The 17,658-nt window shown below is 53.1% G+C and overlaps 5 protein-coding genes across 5 annotated transcripts; 1 reads left to right on the forward strand and 4 right to left on the reverse strand.

The window, feature by feature from the left end:
- Window positions 1–1,168: 1,168 nt before the first annotated feature.
- Window positions 1,169–2,667, reverse strand: COCCADRAFT_9816 (uncharacterized protein; the record flags this gene model as incomplete). Its single annotated transcript, XM_007719865.1, has 5 exons — window positions 1,169–1,198; window positions 1,261–2,380; window positions 2,445–2,454; window positions 2,509–2,534; window positions 2,600–2,667. The coding sequence occupies 5 exons, from the start codon at window positions 2,665–2,667 to the stop codon at window positions 1,169–1,171; spliced, it is 1,254 nt and encodes a 417-aa protein (XP_007718055.1).
- A 680-nt stretch (window positions 2,668–3,347) lies between these two features.
- COCCADRAFT_9817 (uncharacterized protein) lies at window positions 3,348–8,128 on the reverse strand (the record flags this gene model as incomplete). The annotated part of the gene is made up of 5 exons (XM_007719866.1): window positions 3,348–3,359; window positions 3,413–4,522; window positions 4,571–7,688; window positions 7,787–7,979; window positions 8,056–8,128. The coding sequence occupies 5 exons, from the start codon at window positions 8,126–8,128 to the stop codon at window positions 3,348–3,350; spliced, it is 4,506 nt and encodes a 1,501-aa protein (XP_007718056.1).
- A 1,283-nt stretch (window positions 8,129–9,411) lies between these two features.
- Window positions 9,412–11,039, forward strand: COCCADRAFT_111190 (uncharacterized protein; the record flags this gene model as incomplete). The annotated part of the gene is made up of 2 exons (XM_007719867.1): window positions 9,412–9,623; window positions 9,695–11,039. 2 exons carry the CDS (start codon window positions 9,412–9,414, stop codon window positions 11,037–11,039), a joined length of 1,557 nt encoding a protein of 518 aa, XP_007718057.1.
- Window positions 11,040–11,418: 379 nt separating this feature from the next.
- On the reverse strand, window positions 11,419–14,357 carry COCCADRAFT_111179 (uncharacterized protein; the record flags this gene model as incomplete). The annotated part of the gene is made up of 7 exons (XM_007719868.1): window positions 11,419–11,805; window positions 11,857–12,246; window positions 12,303–12,897; window positions 13,213–13,736; window positions 13,785–13,964; window positions 14,014–14,201; window positions 14,258–14,357. The coding sequence occupies 7 exons, from the start codon at window positions 14,355–14,357 to the stop codon at window positions 11,419–11,421; spliced, it is 2,364 nt and encodes a 787-aa protein (XP_007718058.1).
- Window positions 14,358–15,993: 1,636 nt separating this feature from the next.
- Window positions 15,994–17,084, reverse strand: COCCADRAFT_30926 (uncharacterized protein; the record flags this gene model as incomplete). Its single annotated transcript, XM_007719869.1, has 4 exons — window positions 15,994–16,353; window positions 16,427–16,562; window positions 16,628–17,000; window positions 17,060–17,084. 4 exons carry the CDS (start codon window positions 17,082–17,084, stop codon window positions 15,994–15,996), a joined length of 894 nt encoding a protein of 297 aa, XP_007718059.1.
- Window positions 17,085–17,658: the final 574 nt, after the last annotated feature.

Below are 17,658 nucleotides of genomic sequence, written 5' to 3' on the forward strand. Positions count from 1 at the left end.
AGCTATAACAAATATATAATATTTTACGTGTTTACGCGGTCAATTTACTATACAAATCGTGTGGGTTGATGAAATTGACGTTGAGCTGGTGGTTGACGTTGAGCTGGGTAGGGCCTAGTTCGGAAGAACTAGGCACGTGGGGCGAGTAAGGGACCCTAAAGCTTGCAGACTGGTTATTTTTTGGGTTCAAGGGAAGAACCCTGTTTACCGACCTAGGACGTTGAAACTAAATAAGGTCAAGTCAGGCGCCACAGCTATAAGACACAGTATGTAGCAGAAAGTGGTGCAAAGAGGGCGAATGTGGCGTGAGAGCCAAAAAAAAGACGAGAGCATTATATCTGCCCTTTCGGCCGCGGGCTGCGAGCGAGCACCTAATGGGTGAATGGAGGAGGGGGGTCCATCTAGAACTAGACAGAAGCACGCGATGCTCAGTAATTGCTCACCCCAAGAGAATTTCTCGCTCCGAATACTCCCCGCAATCTTGCTTGCGTGGGCGCCACCTTTGGGGGGGGGAGAGACATTAGCAATCAATTCACACATGGATTCAAAGGTTCTACTACAAGTGGATGTAGCGCGGCTGGCCGACGGCCGCCTACTAGTTGTTAAGTTCCACCACGCTAAGCCGTGTGAGCCCTGCATACCCGTTCTCCACGGAAATCGGCGATTGCGCCGTTCCAGGAGGGGAGGGGTGGGAGGAGCACGGCTGAATCCTGGAGGTGAGCGAAGAGTGACATGCTGCATGTGTATTCGACGACGGCCCTTCTTTGCCTCGTTCGATGGGCACACGATACAGAATGTGAATCTTATCATACTAGATGCTGCACCCATCCTTGGCGTGGCTATTATTTCGTCCCCGTCTATTCGCCGACGCTAGTGCACCTGCTGCAGCTGCTGTTGCAGTAGGCTAAGGTTGCAGATCAGGAACCGCATACACAGCACCATGGCCAAGTACGTACAATATGCACTGCTATGGAGACCACAAAGACAACTCATCACCAGGAAATTGCGCAGACCACTGCACATGGACCTAAGTTTGGAAAATCGATCGTGCGATTGCCTAACTACTGCAAGGCGACAATCAAGAGCCACAACTATTTACCGGGCCTGCAGCTATGCTCACCGGAAAAAAAGGTATTCATGCCCCTAGTGACCATCGAAAACTGTTTGACTATGCACGTCCGACTTTGAAGCTGAGGATCTACTTCATGTCAGTATACCACCACATGGATACCTAGCGAGAAAGGAATTGAAGAAACTCACATCATTCTTCCCCACGGCAACGATATCGTCCTCTGCAACTCTCCTCCCGCCTTCAGTTTCTACGTAGGCCATGGGTGCATCGCCCATGACCTTCCTGTACACATCGCCCACCGTGCTTCCCTTCTTGACCAACACACAGTCGCGGAATACCGCCGTTGAACTTGCTGAGCCACTCGTGTACGTGTGTATGTTCCTGACCGGGAAAACTGGTACCAATCCAAGCAGCTCGGCCGCTCTCGATAGCACTTGCACAACACCCGTGCTACCAAAGCGATATAGAACCATATCTTTGAGATTTTCGATTCGCGTTTTGAGTTTCTCGTCGAGTTCCTTCAATCCGCCACCGTCGGGATCACCTTGCTCAATCAAATCCTCCCTTGTGTCCACAAACTCGCTGCCCTCCGTATACTTGACGAAGCCCTGTTTCGCCAACTTCCGTAAGAAGACCTCTGATATTGCGCTGCAGAGGACTATACTTTTTGGGTCTTGCACCTTTGCGATTTTTGCAATGTTCTTATCGGCATCCGGGTGGTCGATTTTGTTGAGTGCGATGACCGTAGGGAACTTTTCGTCGGTAAAAGCATTCACCACGCGCTCAATAGTTTCGTCAGACCAGTCCTGAAGGGGTTCTTTCAAAGCAAGGCGGTCGAGACAACGTGCCACCACGCTCGATGTCGACCCATAACCTGAGAACTGGTTTTGCAGTGTTTCGACAGCCGTCGCCTTGACAGCCACATGCCTCCTCTTGATACTGCCCCACTTCTCCATTAGATTGCCTTGAATCCATCGTACAATCTCGCTTCTTAGCCATACAATATCCTGACTTGGATCGTATCCTCTTGTTGCCTTGCCTTCGGCATCTGTCGTCCCACTAACATCGACTACGTGTACCAGCGCATCGGCATGTCGCAGATCGTCCAAGAACCTATTTCCTAGACCTTTGCCCATATGCGCACCAGGAACGAGTCCAGCGACGTCAAGTAGTTCGATGGGCACTGATCGCCTCCCCTCATTACAAGAGCCATAGTTGGGTTTGCATCGGTCAGAGACGTTGAGACGGGCGCATGGGCATGCTATTTGAAGATATCCGATCGCGCGTTGAGGATCGATTGTAGTGAATCTAAACGAAGTCTGTCAGGCTATCATGCTACGAGAGCGTCCGTGTAGCATGAGAAAAGACTTACGGAAAGTTGCCTACTTCTTATCAGCCTAACAAATCTCCCACATTGATATTTGGCGATTACCGACCGACTTTGGAGGTAGCATCTGTCAAGCTGCCGTAAAACAAATCTTAGAAAAGGTCCCATCAAGGAGGGGGCGTGGAGGGGCATTTGCGCACCTGTTTAGGGTAGTCGACTTGCCAGACGAAGGCTTGCCTACAAGACCTATGAGCGGATCGCGTGGCATGATGTATAGTACACCCAGAGGAAATAGAGGGTGGGGTATCAACGAGGGGTGGTTGCCGAGCAGAACTCGTGGTGCAATCGTCGGCCTATTGTCAAATTCGCGACCGGCCTTATCGATAACGCGCTGACATCACCAGATGATCTACGGCTCCACGACAATCTAGTCTACCATGTGTTGCCCATGGTAGCAATGAGCCCCTGAACGAATGGTAATCTTACGCAAATTAATGTTCGTGACAACCATGATGACGAGTAATGAACCACTCCCTTCTCACGCAAATGAGCATGCAGGACAAGAAATTAACTAATCTTGACTGTTGGCGAGTAATCAACCACCAATTCCGTACTATTAGAAGTCCTAGCTAAATACGTCTACCTTGTGAAACGCCTTAAGATGCTCGTCATATCAGGGATCCGTCGTGACCATCCCTATCCAAAATGTCCATTATACACCGGTGAAAACATGCTCAAGGCTGAGACTTTTTCGGGGGGTATAAACGTCGCTGAATGGGAAAAACATGAATGTTGGCAACCACATCTACACACAACTGTCACACAAAAACCTTTTTTTCTGGTAGCAACAGTGGGCGATTGCCCCTAAAAAATAATGGAGAAGCGCCTTGAGAACACCGAGACAGTCATCGATCTATAGGGAGAGTATTTCCCAGTTTCGTAAGGCTATTAACGCGATTTCTGCAATACTGTTAGCCACTGTAAAGCCCGTGCCGATACTAAGATTTGCTTACGAGACTTGCAATTGCCGCCGCCGAGGCGAGATCGGGCTTGCCCGATACACTTCGCTGCGCCGCCCGCGGCAGACCACTTGTAGTGTTGGTATTGAGTGGAGCTCCATTTGCAGCACGCTTAGTGCCAGAGCCGCCAGGCGCAAGTCCTTGATTAGTGGAGTGACGGCGTTGTGGAGCAGATGCTTTCACTGGAGACTGGCTATTTGATATATCGCGCTGTGCACTGGCAGCGGTTCCGTTCCGGAAGCTTGGAGCTGGCGGTTCAGGAAGTGGCCGAGCGCGTGCATTGGCCGCCAGCGGGGCTTGTGCGCGCTTTGCGGGAGAGGAGACGTTTGTAGGAGCGTTGTAAGCTCGACGTTGCTGAGGAGCTTTGCGTACCCCTGTAATGAACTCGTGATGCAACGCTTCATCGGGCTTCATCCGTCGCTCAGGGTCCCATCGCAAGCACCTAGAGATAAAGTCCAAGAAGGCTTCATCGTCACATTTGAGGGCTTGCTGCAGGGTCTTGGAGCTTGGTCTGCGCCTACGGCCCTTGGAAGATACCGTGACTCTCGGCTTGCCAAGCGAGTCAAAGAATAACTTCTTCCTGCTGCTCTTCTCGATCAAATGCTTCTCGGGAGGACCGAAGATCTCCATAATGCAAGCAAGCTGCTCTTGTTCATTCTCTCCTGGGAATATAGGGTAGCCCGTGTAGAGTTCAGCAAGGATGCAGCCCAAACTCCACATGTCAATGGGTAAGCCATAGCTCATGCCCAGAATGACCTCAGGGGATCGATAGAAGCGAGATTGGATATAGGTGTAAACCTTCTCCGATTCAAAGCAGCTGGATCCGAAATCGATGACTTTAATCTCCGAGTGCAGGGGGTGCGCCAACAAAATGTTCTCGGGCTTCAAGTCGCAGTGGATGACCTTCTTGGCCTTCAAAAGAACGAGAGACGACAACATCTGCTTACAGAAACGGCGGATCAGGCGTAGTGAGAAGCCCTTGAACTCATGTGCTTTGATAAACTCGTACAAGTTCATACCGAGTAGTTCCGTAGAGATGCAAAGATGGCCGCGGAAGTAGAAGCTTTGCGTGAAGTTGATCATGCTGTGCTTGTTGTCAGGATCCTAGAAGATTGTTAGTAACTTCAGTGTGCCCAGGCAGCGCTCACTTACCCATTCGCGTAGCTTTTGAAGAATGTTGACCTCAACTAAAGCTTGTTGATGGAACCGCTTCTTGTTACGAATGATCTTGATGGCCTCTAGACCTCCTGTCTTGTGGTCTACGCAACGTACAACCTGGCCGAAACTGCCCTTGCCCAGAACATCGACTACTTCATACCGGTAAGCTAGATGATCTCCCAGAACAATGTTGTAATCGCCACGGTCATCATCGTAACCAAAGTTGGCAGTTTGGGCGTTCAAGTCGCCAACATGTTTCTTAGCATTCTTAGTGCCACAGAAATAAACCTCTTTGTAGTCGATAATCTCGCCTCTTTCAAAAATGTTCAAGTTAGCCATGCGCACGGCGTCAGCTGGCGTGACACGTTCTTTGGCCGTAGCGCGCTTACGGAGCTCATCCACGTCGCGTGCAGCATGCTCAAAGTCCTTGCGCTTAGAAGCAAGCTTCTTCATCTCTTCGTCGGCTAGCAAGTCATCTCGATCAAGATTAGGGTCCAGATTACGTGCTTTGAGCATATTTGAGGAGCTCTTCGTGCCCAACATTCGTTGCATTGGAGTCAAGATGGATGAAGACTTCTGTGTTGGCTGAGCAGCAGCTTGATCGGTGTTTCCAGAGACAGCACGGCTTGCAGCATTACCCGTAGCCTTGCGAGCGGCGGCCTTTTCAGCCTCAGTATCACTCGCAATGGCTGCATTAGAGGCTTTGCGACGTCCAAAGTCAAGAGATGGTCGAGTGCGAGCGTGGGCAGGTGATGGACTTGGAGGGGCGGCGCCATTCCAGTTGGCAGACGCAGGCATCTTGGGTGGGGGCATACCACCGTGTTTCGGCGGTTGCGGCTGCTGTCTCGCATCTTCGGTCTTGGGCCCTGGCTTTCGGAGTTGTGCGGTTTGAGATGGGTGATTTGCGGCTTTGGACGATGCCCGTCTCCAGCCGCTCAAGCTCAATTTGCGCCGCAGAGAAGAAGCAGATGATGGTGTTTCAGGCTCTGTTGAAGTAGATGTCTGTACTGACTCTGAAGTGTTCTTCTTCTGGAGAGGTCGTGGACCTGCAACCATGCTCTGCATCTCCACATCCTTGATTGGAGACTTGTATTCACCGCTTTTACGTGGCTGTAAACGAGTGAATTCGCCACTTCCCTTTGGTAACGAGTTGGATGAAAACGGAGTGGTAGAGGCTTGCCTTGTTGGATTCAGGGTCGGAACAGGCATCATGTTGATATTTGCTTGTGAATCAAGCGGTGACTCGGTCGCGCGCAAGTTGAATGCAGAGCTACTGCTACGCAGGTGTCTGTGATATTCATCTTGGTAGTTGTGTCTCGAGAAGAAACTGGCCTTGGATGCTGTCATAGGCGTACTAGGTGTCTTGGTGACTTGCCTCTTTGGCGGCGGCGTGACATTACCCTGATCCGTATCATCTGCAGATGTGGGAAGAGACGACATTCGGTTGTTGAACGGGGTGCCGAGGGGTAGCAAGTTGAGGGGCGGGAGCCTGATTGGCTGTAGATTCTTCTTGCTGGACTGCTGTACCGTGGCCGCCTTGTCAGGTTCTGGGGTATTCCCGATGGTCAATCCTCTCCTGTGCCTGAGAGACCCTGTGCTTGATTTTAAGTAAGGCGACTCTAGCGCATCATTTTGGCCAGAACTAGTTGACTGCGCCTCTGGTGTTGAGACAGATTCATGAGACACCGATTGAGGCGCACCTGACTTTGATGGCTGTGCTGAAAAGCCAAAGGTGCTTTGTTCGGGATCTTTGGGGGACTCGAAAGCTTTCGGGATGGCTGGTACAGGCGGAACCTCTTCTTGCTCTCCACCACCTGTATTTTGTTGGTTTCGCGGCTTTGGTGCAGGCAGGCGGAGACTGGACGGAGCGGGATTGGAGCGCAGAGGTATCGATGAAGGAGGGCCGACCTTGAGCGAATTCAAGCTCGAATTAGACGAGAGCGAAACACCAGAGGCATAGGACTTGCGTTTTTGCTCAGGTGTTGCGCGCGCCGACGAAGGTGTCATGCTGCCTCCTAGCCTCATAGCAGGAGACTGGCTAAAAGCACGCTCGTCGAATGTTGCGTCGCCCTGGGGGGTGGGGGGACCAACCGGCCCTCCTGGAGGCTGATTAGGGTTTATGGATAATCTTCTCAGCCTCCGGGCATCGGTGGGGCTGATAGTCCTGGCACCCAAACCAGATATGTGGGGTGCAGTGGATTGTCGCTTGTTGGCAGACGAGGAAGGTGTATGCGACCGTTGTGCAACAGCACTTCTACCTGGTGAGCGAGTGGTGACCTGAGACATGGAGCTTGGGTCTGGGGTCATGGACGAGACAGTCAGATGGCCCGACTGCTGTCTTGAAGGAGGCTGCAGAGACTTTGCTTTTGCGTTCCGCGTAGTGCTTGCAAGCTTTGGTACTCCAGAAGTGATGTTATTCAGGGTTGGCATACCGGCCAGGTCATCGCGGTCGAAGCTGCTCGTTGGCATCATTCCAGGGCCAACGCTCTTTCGCGGTGGGCGTGCAGCCGGATTGGGTGGCGCTTGTGAAGAGAACTGGCTCTGACGGCGTGTGCGAATCGTCATGTTGCTAGGGGGATGGGGCATCGCGGGCGTGTTTGAGCTAGAGGCAGACATGCCAGCGCTGACTTTTCTAGCTGCCGATTGACTGAAGCGGCGGGCAAAGGAGCTGCTGCGTGCAGGGCGTGTTTCGGTGGGGATACCAGTGAATGTGGGGATGTTGTTTGTATTATTGGTGTTGTTGCTAGGGGTGTTGTTGTTGTTATTGTGGTGGTGAGAGGTGGAAGCGGAATTGTCAGCAGGTCCGCCGGCGGTGGTGAAGGAGCCGGGGGCAGGGAAGTCGCTCAGGGTGGGCTCGTAGGATAAGCTATTTGCAAAGTCGTCAAAGTTGACAGAGGGCAGAAAGTCGTAGGAAACGGGGCCATCGCGGGCCTCGTCCTTTGCAGGGTCGGGCTGCAGCTGCTTGGAGAAGCTGAAGCGTGGGTTCGAGGGGGGACCGCGCGTGGTAGGCTCGCAGCCAAGGGAGGGCACGGAGGAGGAGGAGCGTGCTTGGACAGAAGCAGCAGCAGCAGCGGCAGAGGGGGTAGAGGTAGTAGTAGCTGCACTCGTCATCCTGCATCGATTCACGCGTCAGTTAGCCGGCTACACAGATATAGGTGACGACTGTGGCATGGCGGTGGATGCCATGCCAACCGTGCGTCGAGTACCTACCTTTGTTTGGAGAAGTCCTGAGGACGCTCGCGGGGGCCCAGCGGGACTCTAGCCCGCCCGCGCCCGGCAGCGGTGGTCATGTTGGGATTGGGGAGAGGACGTGAGGAGGAGGAGCCGAGTGCATTGGAGGCGCTTGTCTTGCGCAGTCGGCTGCCCTGCTCTCCCGTCTTTTGGAACTTGCGTACGCGGTCTTCTGGGGGGAGAGACGATAGGTGTTAGCATCATCGACGGACACGCCTGGCGCTGAGTCTGGCAGTGCTTTTTCTTACCTGACGAGCCACTAGAGTCGTCCGACACGGTGGACCCTGAGCGTTCGGGCACGTCGGCGGAGGCGGAGGCCATGGTTCTAGTCGTGGTTCGCGGCTGCATCGACGTGGTCCGCACCCCCAGCCCGATGGTGGGAGCTCGAGCAGTATGGGAGCTACTGGATCTGGGATGGGTTCGAAAAAAAGAAATTCAAAGACGAGGCCTCGTCTTGGAAATGCGCCGAAGTCGTCTCCAAGCGTCAAGCTTGGGCACCCAGGTCGACTATGCCGACATGTCTAAGGGACCGGCTACAGCGGTGAGGATGATGGGCGGGCCGGTAATGCGGGCGACGTGGGAGTGTGTGTAAGGTCTCAGGGGAGCAATGGGCTCGGGCGCAGCAGAGACACCGCGCTGCAGAGACGGCAAGGAAAAAGGTCGTCGCAGCAGCGATGGTTGACAGTCGTCAAAGTCACAAAGAGGGTCGGCAGCCCACAAAAGCCACACTAGGCCCAAGGGTTGTCTAGTTGACGAGGCCCCTGTCGGCCTGCCTGTCCATGGCGGGACGAGCAGCGAGTGGCACACCATCATCAAAACAACGCCCCTCTCCCAGGAAACCAGCGCTCCGGCCAACGGCAGCCCGAGCTGCTCATGTCCCCATGTGCGCGCACACACGCATATATATGGTACATGCACATGGCACATAGACACTATGACACTTGTGTATGAATATATGCTTAATGGACATTAGACGGGAAATCTACTGCACGCCCAGCCAACCCCCCTCGGCTCTACATGCCCTGCCCGCCGCACCCCCCATGGCTGTCCTGTCGTCTTGAATCAGGCGCCCGATTGCTGTGCGAGGTGCAAGACCCTTTTGTGAGCCGCAAGGTTCCCCTCGAGGCTCCGCAGCGTTGTGTATCCCTGGCGGTCAGGAATTGCGACGGCCAACGTGCACGGGGCCCATGGGTGTGGGGAAGCCACCACAACGAGTAAAGGTGACACGGCACACGCCCAGCCCAGAACACCGCCACCACGCACACGCCTCACATGCCATGTGCGTCATCTCCCACTGCAGTCCGACCAAACACCACACACACCACCCCACACTCTCCCCACGCCACGCTCTTGGGAACTGCTCTGCACGCCCGACGACACCGACGACAATAGCCTCGAGACTGGCACACAGTCGACGAGCGCGCGGAGAATGACGACACCCTGATGGCCTTGGTGCAACTGCAGAGCATCCACAATCCCGACCAAACACTTGCACCTGCGCCCCAGCCCTGTTACATGTGACACGCCTCGCTCCCACGCAGCACTCGAGGCAGTGCCCACATACCCGGCACCAAGCATCGTCCGCACAATCTCAACCGCCCAACATGGCGCACGGAAACGCAGAATCCCTCGCAAACCGCGACGCGCCCATCCCCGTGGTCCAAGTCCAGCATGCATCAAACAGCAGCACCCCCACGACCAACAAGCCCCCGTCGCACCGACTCTCCGCCAGCAAGCTCATGAACAAGCTCGAGTCTCTGGGCGACAACATGACCCGCGACTCGACGAGTAGGATGGGTGACAAGATGATGAATCTGTACGTACCCTCGACACACAACGTCAGCATCAAACGCATCCCCACAACATGACTGACCCTGACCCGTCCAGACTGCTCTCACAGGTGCTCCCGTCCGAGGACCTCTCCGACAGCCCGCCCTCAGATTCGCCCTCGACCCCGGCCAAGAACACACCTCAGGTCAAAGATCGCCGGTCCAAATCCTATGTCGCCCGCCCCAGCTTCAGCATCCCCACCATGTCATCCAACTTCCGTCGCTTCAACTCGCGCATTGGTGTCGCCTTCATCGCACAAAACAGAGCCATACGTCTCTTTACCTGGGTGCAGCCTACTCAGACGCTATCCTTCCTCTTCGTCTGGACTTTTGTATGCGTAAACCCCTACCTACTGCCTGTCCTCCCGCTGGCATGCGGCATGTTCTTCGTCATGGTCCCCGCCTACCTCACCCGACATCCGGAGCCTACGAGCAACGCCATGGACGTGGACGGCGACCTGTGGAGGGGAAGCCTGGGGGGACCGCCTCTCGCGGATGCCACGACTATCAAGCCTGCACCAGAGTTCAGCAAGGACTTCTTCCGCAACTTGCGTGACTTGCAGAATTGCATGGACGATTTCAGCAACGTACACGATGCAGTACTGAGTTTCTTCACGCCACTTACCAACTTTAGCAACGAAAACCTTTCCTCCATGATATACCTCATCCTACTCGTCGTCTCGGTCCTCTTATTCATCAGCGCCCACCTCCTTCCCTGGCGTGCCATCTTCCTCGTGCTTGGATACACAATCACAGCCCTCGGTCACCCAACCGTCCAAGACCTCCTTGCAACCCCCGAAACTGAAAAATTTGTGGCCGAAGTGGAAAACGAAAGCCGCTCCTTCCTACTCACCATTTCCCGCGCAGATATTGAGCTCGAAACGTCGCACGAGACACGCGAGGTGGAAATCTTCGAGCTGCAACATCGCGCCCTACACGACGAGCACGGCGAATACGAAAGCTTCATGTTCTCTCCCTCGCCATATGCACCATTATCGCCATCGCGGATAAGCGGCGACAGACCGCGCGGCACCCCCTTTTTCGAAGACGTGCTACCACCCCGGGGCTGGCGCTGGAGCGACAAAAAATGGACGCTCGACCTGCTCTCGCGCGAATGGGTCGAAGACCGCTGTGTCACGGGCGTAGAAGTCGAAATCGAAGGCGAACGCTGGGTCACGGATTTGCACTACGAGCTCCTCGAGACGGACGAGGATAGGGCGGGCAGCGCGCGGCTGAAGATGAAGAAGAGGGAGGGGTCAAAGGGCGGAAGTATCGATTTTACAGAGCAAGAAAAGGAGGTCCTGAGACGGACATGGGAAGAGAGTAAGCCCAGTCGAAAGGGCGAGTGGAGACGACGGAGGTGGGTGAGGGGTGTGGAAAGGATGCCCTGGAAGCAAGGGTAGTAAAGCAACTCATGTACAATGCACACCAGAAGAAGAAGAAAAAAAAGAACATGTGCTCTCTTGCATATCAATTCCGTAAACGAAAAATAACAAACATTTTGACACTCCGAGAAAATGCTGCCTTGTAAGAAAGAAAAAAAGGTGTTTGTATGTATGGAGGATGGGAATCGATTCCAATCCCCCTCCCCTTTGATTTGCATTTTCCCGCCAACGCCCGCTGCCGTTGCAAACTCCCCCCTCCTTCCAAGCAAGAAAGGGGGTTAAACCGAAGAAAGAAAGAAAGAAAGATTCCAACTATACAGTACATATATGTGCCCGCCCCCTCCCAAAAAAAGACGCCGACGCCCTAGATTCCCGCCACGTCTCTCAAGCCCAACTGCTAGCCCGCTCTCTTATCCTCTGCCTCGTCCGTCGGCGCAGTCTCCTTGGTCAGGTAATCCGCATCCTCTGCCTCTTCGTACTCTGCAATGAGGCCCTGTACCACTTCTTTTGCTTCGTCGAATTCGCCCAGACCATCTTTAAAGGGTACTTCGCGCTTGTAGCTTTCGAGGAAGGCGTTGCGTTTGCGGAGGGTGGAGTACTGAGCTACTATGCGCTTGAACAGTGTTGCGATGCCCGTGTGGTTTGCCAGCATGAGGCCCGAGACACGGTGGGAAGACGTTACGTAAGGAGATTTTTTGGTTAGTGCGACTTGGATTGATGCTGGGCCCCATGGGATAAATGTTGCGAGGCGGCGTTCGCGAATGCGCATAAGGGATTTGTGTACCTTTTTTTACTATTAGTGAGATTTTCGTTCTGCAAGATATCCACAACGTACATCTGAGGGGTCGGCTTCTCCTTGAATAATATTCAGGATGGACATGTAGCAGCTCTTCTTGGTGGGGTTGGTTGAGACCATGCGGTTCTTGGGTTGTAGCAGGCGCCTCATGACGTCCAAGACAGTCGTCTTACGAACGGTCTTCGCCTGCTCTACGTTCTCGCCCGAGAAGGGTGTGTAAGACGTCATCAAAAAGTGGCAGCGTGGGGTGGGGATGAGCGATGCGACAATACCGACCAGGTCGTTGTGCATGTATCCAGGGTAGCGAAGGGTCGTCGTACTGGCAGACATGACGGTGGACACGAGCTGATTTGTCTGTTCAAACGAAGGGTTCATGACGTGTAACCGGTCGGCAGCGATCCTAGTGAGGGCTCCATTATCGAGCACAACCTGTGCAGTTAGCATACTGGTGCGCCGTAGTTGCTAGCTGCTCAATCTGCACTTACCACCGAGTCTGCATTCTGCGTCAGGCGCCTCATACTCAACAAACTGTTGTACGGCTGAACCACAATATCACCATCTTGGGTGTTTGGAAAGACACTGTACGTTTGTATGAGCTTCTTGGGGAACCGATCATTCAGCCGTTCGAGCATGTATGATCCGAGACCAGAGCCAGTTCCACCAGCGATTGAGTGCAGCATCATGAAGCCCTCGAGCGAGTCTGAGCCGTCGGCCTCGCGATCAATCATATCCAAAATATCCTCATGTACCTGCTCGCCCATGCTGTATCCCATGCCCCAGTTGTTACCCGCGCCAGTGCCATCTTTGTGGATATAAAAGTTCTCGGGGTTGTAGATGTTCTTGTACGGACTCGCCTGGATGGAATGCAGCACTCTGGGCTCAAGATCTAGCAAGATGGCGCGTGGAATATAACGCGTATCGTCTGATTGGTAGAAGAAGACATCTTTGCGGTCGCCGCCCTCTGTCGCAAAATCCTCGAGGTTTCCGTCTTTGTTGATGCCGTGTTCCTGACAGAGCTGCTGCCAGAACTGCTGCCCGACGCTGTTGCCGCACTGGCCAGCCTGTAATGTTATGATTTCTCTAGTCTAAGTCAGCCACAGCTTGCGCAGTTTCTTCTGATGCGTCTGCGGTCGTACCTGGGCATGGTTGTGTTGGTCAACAGTGTCGTAGCTTGCAAACGCGCCCTCGGCGGGGTCCACGCGTCGGGTCGCTAAATGTTTGGACCCTGCCGTCATGGCTCCAAAGTACATGGAGCGTATCACTCGCTTCACTTATCACCACTGCGACCACAGAACTACAAGAAATCACATTAATAATAACTACAGCATATTTTTATTCTTACATGCCGACTATCACCTTCATTGCTCTTCTTCCTCCTTCATCTTGACCAGCGACTTGTCTTGAAATCCAAACTTCAACTGGAACAAAAAGGTATAGATCAGACAAAAGAAATTAACCCGCAGCACATCTAACCATGCCGTTACCGACACGCCGTCTTTCACACCCTCGTGCCATGAATCCCGGACTTGCACAAACAACTTCGGATCGTCTGTCACCACACCATCCAGCCCATGCCGGATGTCCCATCGCATATGGCACTCCTTGTTCACTGTCCATGCATACACCGGTCGGCCGTCACTTTGTGCTTTGCGTATGAACAGCCTGTCCCACGGCATCATAACAGCGTGTGCCATGTTGAAAGAGACATTCGGGACTGCGAAGAAATGCGATGCAACAAGCGTTGAGAAGCCAATATGGGAGACTGGGAAGCCGGGCAGATATCGTGAACACAGCGGAAGGTACTTTGCTGCCCAGCACCCAAGAACGATGCGGCTCTGCCATGGTCGTGATGGCAAGGGTGGCACGCTCCCGATTGTATCACCAATCAGCCGCATTACATCGTCTGCATCATTGTCCAACTGTCTTGCGTCAGCTCTCGGCTATGCAAAGTAGCACCGACTACAAACCTTAATGTCGAGTAATACCCAGATGTTCTCCAACCCGGGTTGTGCCATATACTCGAGTAGATCTGAAAGGCGAGGCATTGGCTCGTGTGGCTCTTTCAATGTCCTCAGTTTACTTATAAACTCATAGTCACAGTCTATGATCTTTTCATCCCTACCAAAGCATCTCTTGAGATCTTTGTCCTGTCGAGTATCAGTCCATGATCAAATATGACTAGATCCGAAAACTTACATGGGATAATACAACGACACCATCTCTGGTCAAGTGTAAATCGGTTTCTAGGCCATCGGCTCCGACTTCAACTGCACCCTTGAAGGCGCCTAAAGTATTCTCGGCGAACTTGGCCTTGTATCCTCGATGTGCTATGGCTTGTGGCTTTCGCCTTCCAGATACATCCTTGCGTGCAAAACCAAAAGTAGCTAGATAGATGGTTACTACATGTCTCAAGCGCTATGGCTACAGAGAGGCCTCTTACCTGGGGGAAACTTGGCCTTGGGACCAAGTAGTGGCTGCTCGACAATCTTGCCCAGCTCTCTTGTGAGCCCCTCAAATACTGGTGGTACTCCGATGACCATGTTGTCAGGATGTGATGATGATGGTACGTCGAGCGAGTTGCCGACGTCGGCCTCTTCCCCAGACATGACGAAGTCGCTCCCTTAGCCTATCCAATAGCCTGACGGTTCCGCAAGCGCGCGAAGCGGAGATTTCGGCGTTAAGGCAACAAAAGTGATGGCACCTATGGTGAGATATAAACTGGATGTAGTAGTTGCGTCTGCGTAGAATAGCAAAGCAACCTATGTTCCCAAAAAAAATTTTAGACAAAACTTCCCATTCCAGTCCGACGGCGTGAGCAACGTTAGAAAGAAAGAAAGAGAGGAGAAGGAAAAAACAAGAGATTCCTTGGCAGCCATACCGCCGGGCAAGCAAGTACGCTACTAAGAAAAAGCCCTCCTCCTAAAAAAGCCCACACCCAGCCATGCGGGTCACTTTCTCTCTTTTCTTTCCAAACGCTCCTTCTCCCCGGGACGTGTTCCCAAAGCGTGTTAAGACCACAGCCCCCATCCAACCGCAACAGGTATGGATTGGTTGGATAAGGCCCCGAGGCTAGCGCTGGTTTCCAAAGATTGATCGTTGCGGTAGAATGGGGTAAGTTGGCGCTCGGATGTATCAGGTCCCGGGCTGCGGCACAACAGTTGTCGTTGCAGGAGTCGCACGCCGTCGCGGCACGAGACGTGTCAGATGCTGCGACATGCACGATGCCCTGAGTCATTTTATCATCCCCGAGATACGAATTTCCTCTTCTCCTGAGTTGCAAGCAATCGAGATTGTTGTGAGGAAAATTCCCGTTTCTCGCGTTGTACGGGCTGGTAGCAGAAGAGCTTCTGCGTCCAGTCTCAGCTGCAACCACATGGACCCTCTCCCCCCTTCCTTCCCACGTGCAAAAATCCACCCTCCCCCTTCCACAGCTCACAGAATCCGGTGGGCTGGATACGATCTATCGCTTAAACCCGTGTGGCGCGTCGATCAGATGTATGCTAGTGCGCTTGGACGCCCTGTCCTCAAACACCCACACACGCACTTTACCCACTCTTCCATCTTTCCCGTGAAGAAGCACCGCTGCAGCCGCCGCCCGCCCCCTCCAAATGACAGCAAAGACGGATGTCATCTGGCGTTACGCCAGCCGACCGCTCCAACTTGGAAGCTGTGCATTCTCACACCAGTATGTGAAGCTTGTGCTTGTCCAACGGGAAGGTGGCGCCTAGGGTCTCTGGTTCGGATGCGGTAACATGCGGGCTGTGTGCTTTGTGGCGTCCGGAAAGACAGATTGCCGGCGAGGGCGGAGAATGGGGATGGGGAAAACTTTGGAAAAAGAAAGGTGATGAGAGAAATGCATCTCCGAATGCTTTGCCATATGAGGTAGCATGCTTGTAGGTGTAGAGTCGGTGTGTCAAAGATGAGGTAATGTTGAGTTGTAGAAGGCACGAGGTCTACGCCACAGGAACCTCCGCTGAAAATGTATGTCATCGGCTCAAAACCCTGCACCCAACATACATACCTATCCATACACTAGACAGATTCTTCATTCGTAGTAACCCGCCCAATGTTTACTAGTTTACATTGGCAGCTTATCATCTATTGGATATCTCCCTACAGGTTGTTCATCAATCAATCGTAAGCTATCGCTCTCGTTTCTACTCCTCCATCCCGCTTCTACGAAACAGGTTCAAACTGCGGAGTGTACTTGGCCGCCGCCTTGGCAAACTCATCCTTCTTACTAGCCCAGTCTGCTATCGCTCGGTGTTGTGGGGCTACGGATTGAAGTTGTGTCTTCATCTTTTCTGTTTCATCCTTCTTGCCTAGCAGTGTGTTGAGGACAATGAGGTTGGCGATTGTGTCGGCAGAGGTACCGTCAATGGAGATGGCTTGTTGTAAAGCAGCTTCGGCTTCGGGTAGGCGGCCGAGATGTAGTTCTGACACTGCTTGCGCAACGAGAGAGTGAGGAGAGGTCGATTGCGCGGTTGTAGCTAGTTCTTCGAAGACGTAGAACGCCGACTGGTATTTCTCGCCGCCCTAACCTAACATTAGTGTCTTGTCCAACATCCATTGGTTACGTAGTGGGGGTGGGAACAAGTGAGTTACGAACCTCGCGCATGCCAACCCAGCTCTCAGCAATGTTGACCAGCAGGCTATCCTGCGCCCATTTCCGTGCACGCTGTGCTTCCTTGGCAGCAAGGTCGGTGCGGTTCTGTTGGAGGTGGATTTGGACAATGAGCGCTACCCTATTCAGACATCAGCCATTGTGCTTCGATTTCATGCCAGATTTGGCGTGTTCGGGCTGCCGTACGCATCCAAGCTGCCTTGGTGCTTGCTCAAGAGTTCCAGCGCAGCCTCCGTCTCTCCTGCCCTCTCCAGGATTATGCCCACACAAAGTTGCACAGCCAGATTCTCCTGTCCACTCTGCTCCGCCAACTTCTTTGCCTGGCTAAGAACATCTTTGCCTTGCTCGTAGTCTGCCAGCAACTTCACCGCGACGAGATCGGGTGTCTTCTCGGATGCGAGTTCGCTGGAAACGGATTCTGCCTGGCCGAGAGCAATTTGGCTGCGAAGTTTTAGGACACGGACGGGAAGCGCATTGGAGGCCGAAAAGGACGAGGTGTCGAAGTCGAGAACTTGTTGGTAGGCCCCGGCGTGGAAGGCCGAGTGGATGTTGATGAGCTCTGGGATGCGTTAGTGGGGTTATACGGTGATATGGTATGAGGAGCAAGATAATACCCACCTCCTTCGGGGGAATAGGGGTCCATGATTGCGGTGTGTAGAGGTACGCTGTAGCAATGGACCCGCGATTGAAGATGCAATCGTGGTGTTGAAGCCAGATTGAGTTTGGGCTGATTGCTCGGACCATACAAGCCGCTCATTGGCCGGCCCAGCCATTACACCTCAACTTATTAGAGCTGTGTACACAGTATAGTGAGGTTGGCTGAGTAACTGTAGCAGAGCAATTACAACCCCAAACTATATTCGCTTGTTTGACTATAAGTTTGAGAACTCACAACTCGTTGGCTAAGCATCCTGTCCGAATTCAAGCTTTATCATTATTCTCATGACTGCAAAGCCTTAGAAACAACCCCCATATTCTTCCAGCATATATTTGCGAGGAATTAACGCTACACCTACGTAGATATGTGGCACTCTTACTCTTATATACGTAGTTAATCGATTTGAGTGTGCGGTGTGAGAAGTCACGGTGGCAGCCACGGCTTGGTCTTCCTAATCTATTTCGGCACCTATGCTCGGAAAATGATTAACGTAGTTCATAAGCGGGTGGCCACCCCAAGCGAGTGGCCACCTCCCCACTAGCACGTCGACGTCGAGACG

Source organism: Bipolaris zeicola (genome assembly GCF_000523435.1).
Source record: "Bipolaris zeicola 26-R-13 unplaced genomic scaffold scaffold_360, whole genome shotgun sequence".
Classification (NCBI taxonomy): Eukaryota; Fungi; Ascomycota; class Dothideomycetes; order Pleosporales; family Pleosporaceae; genus Bipolaris; species Bipolaris zeicola.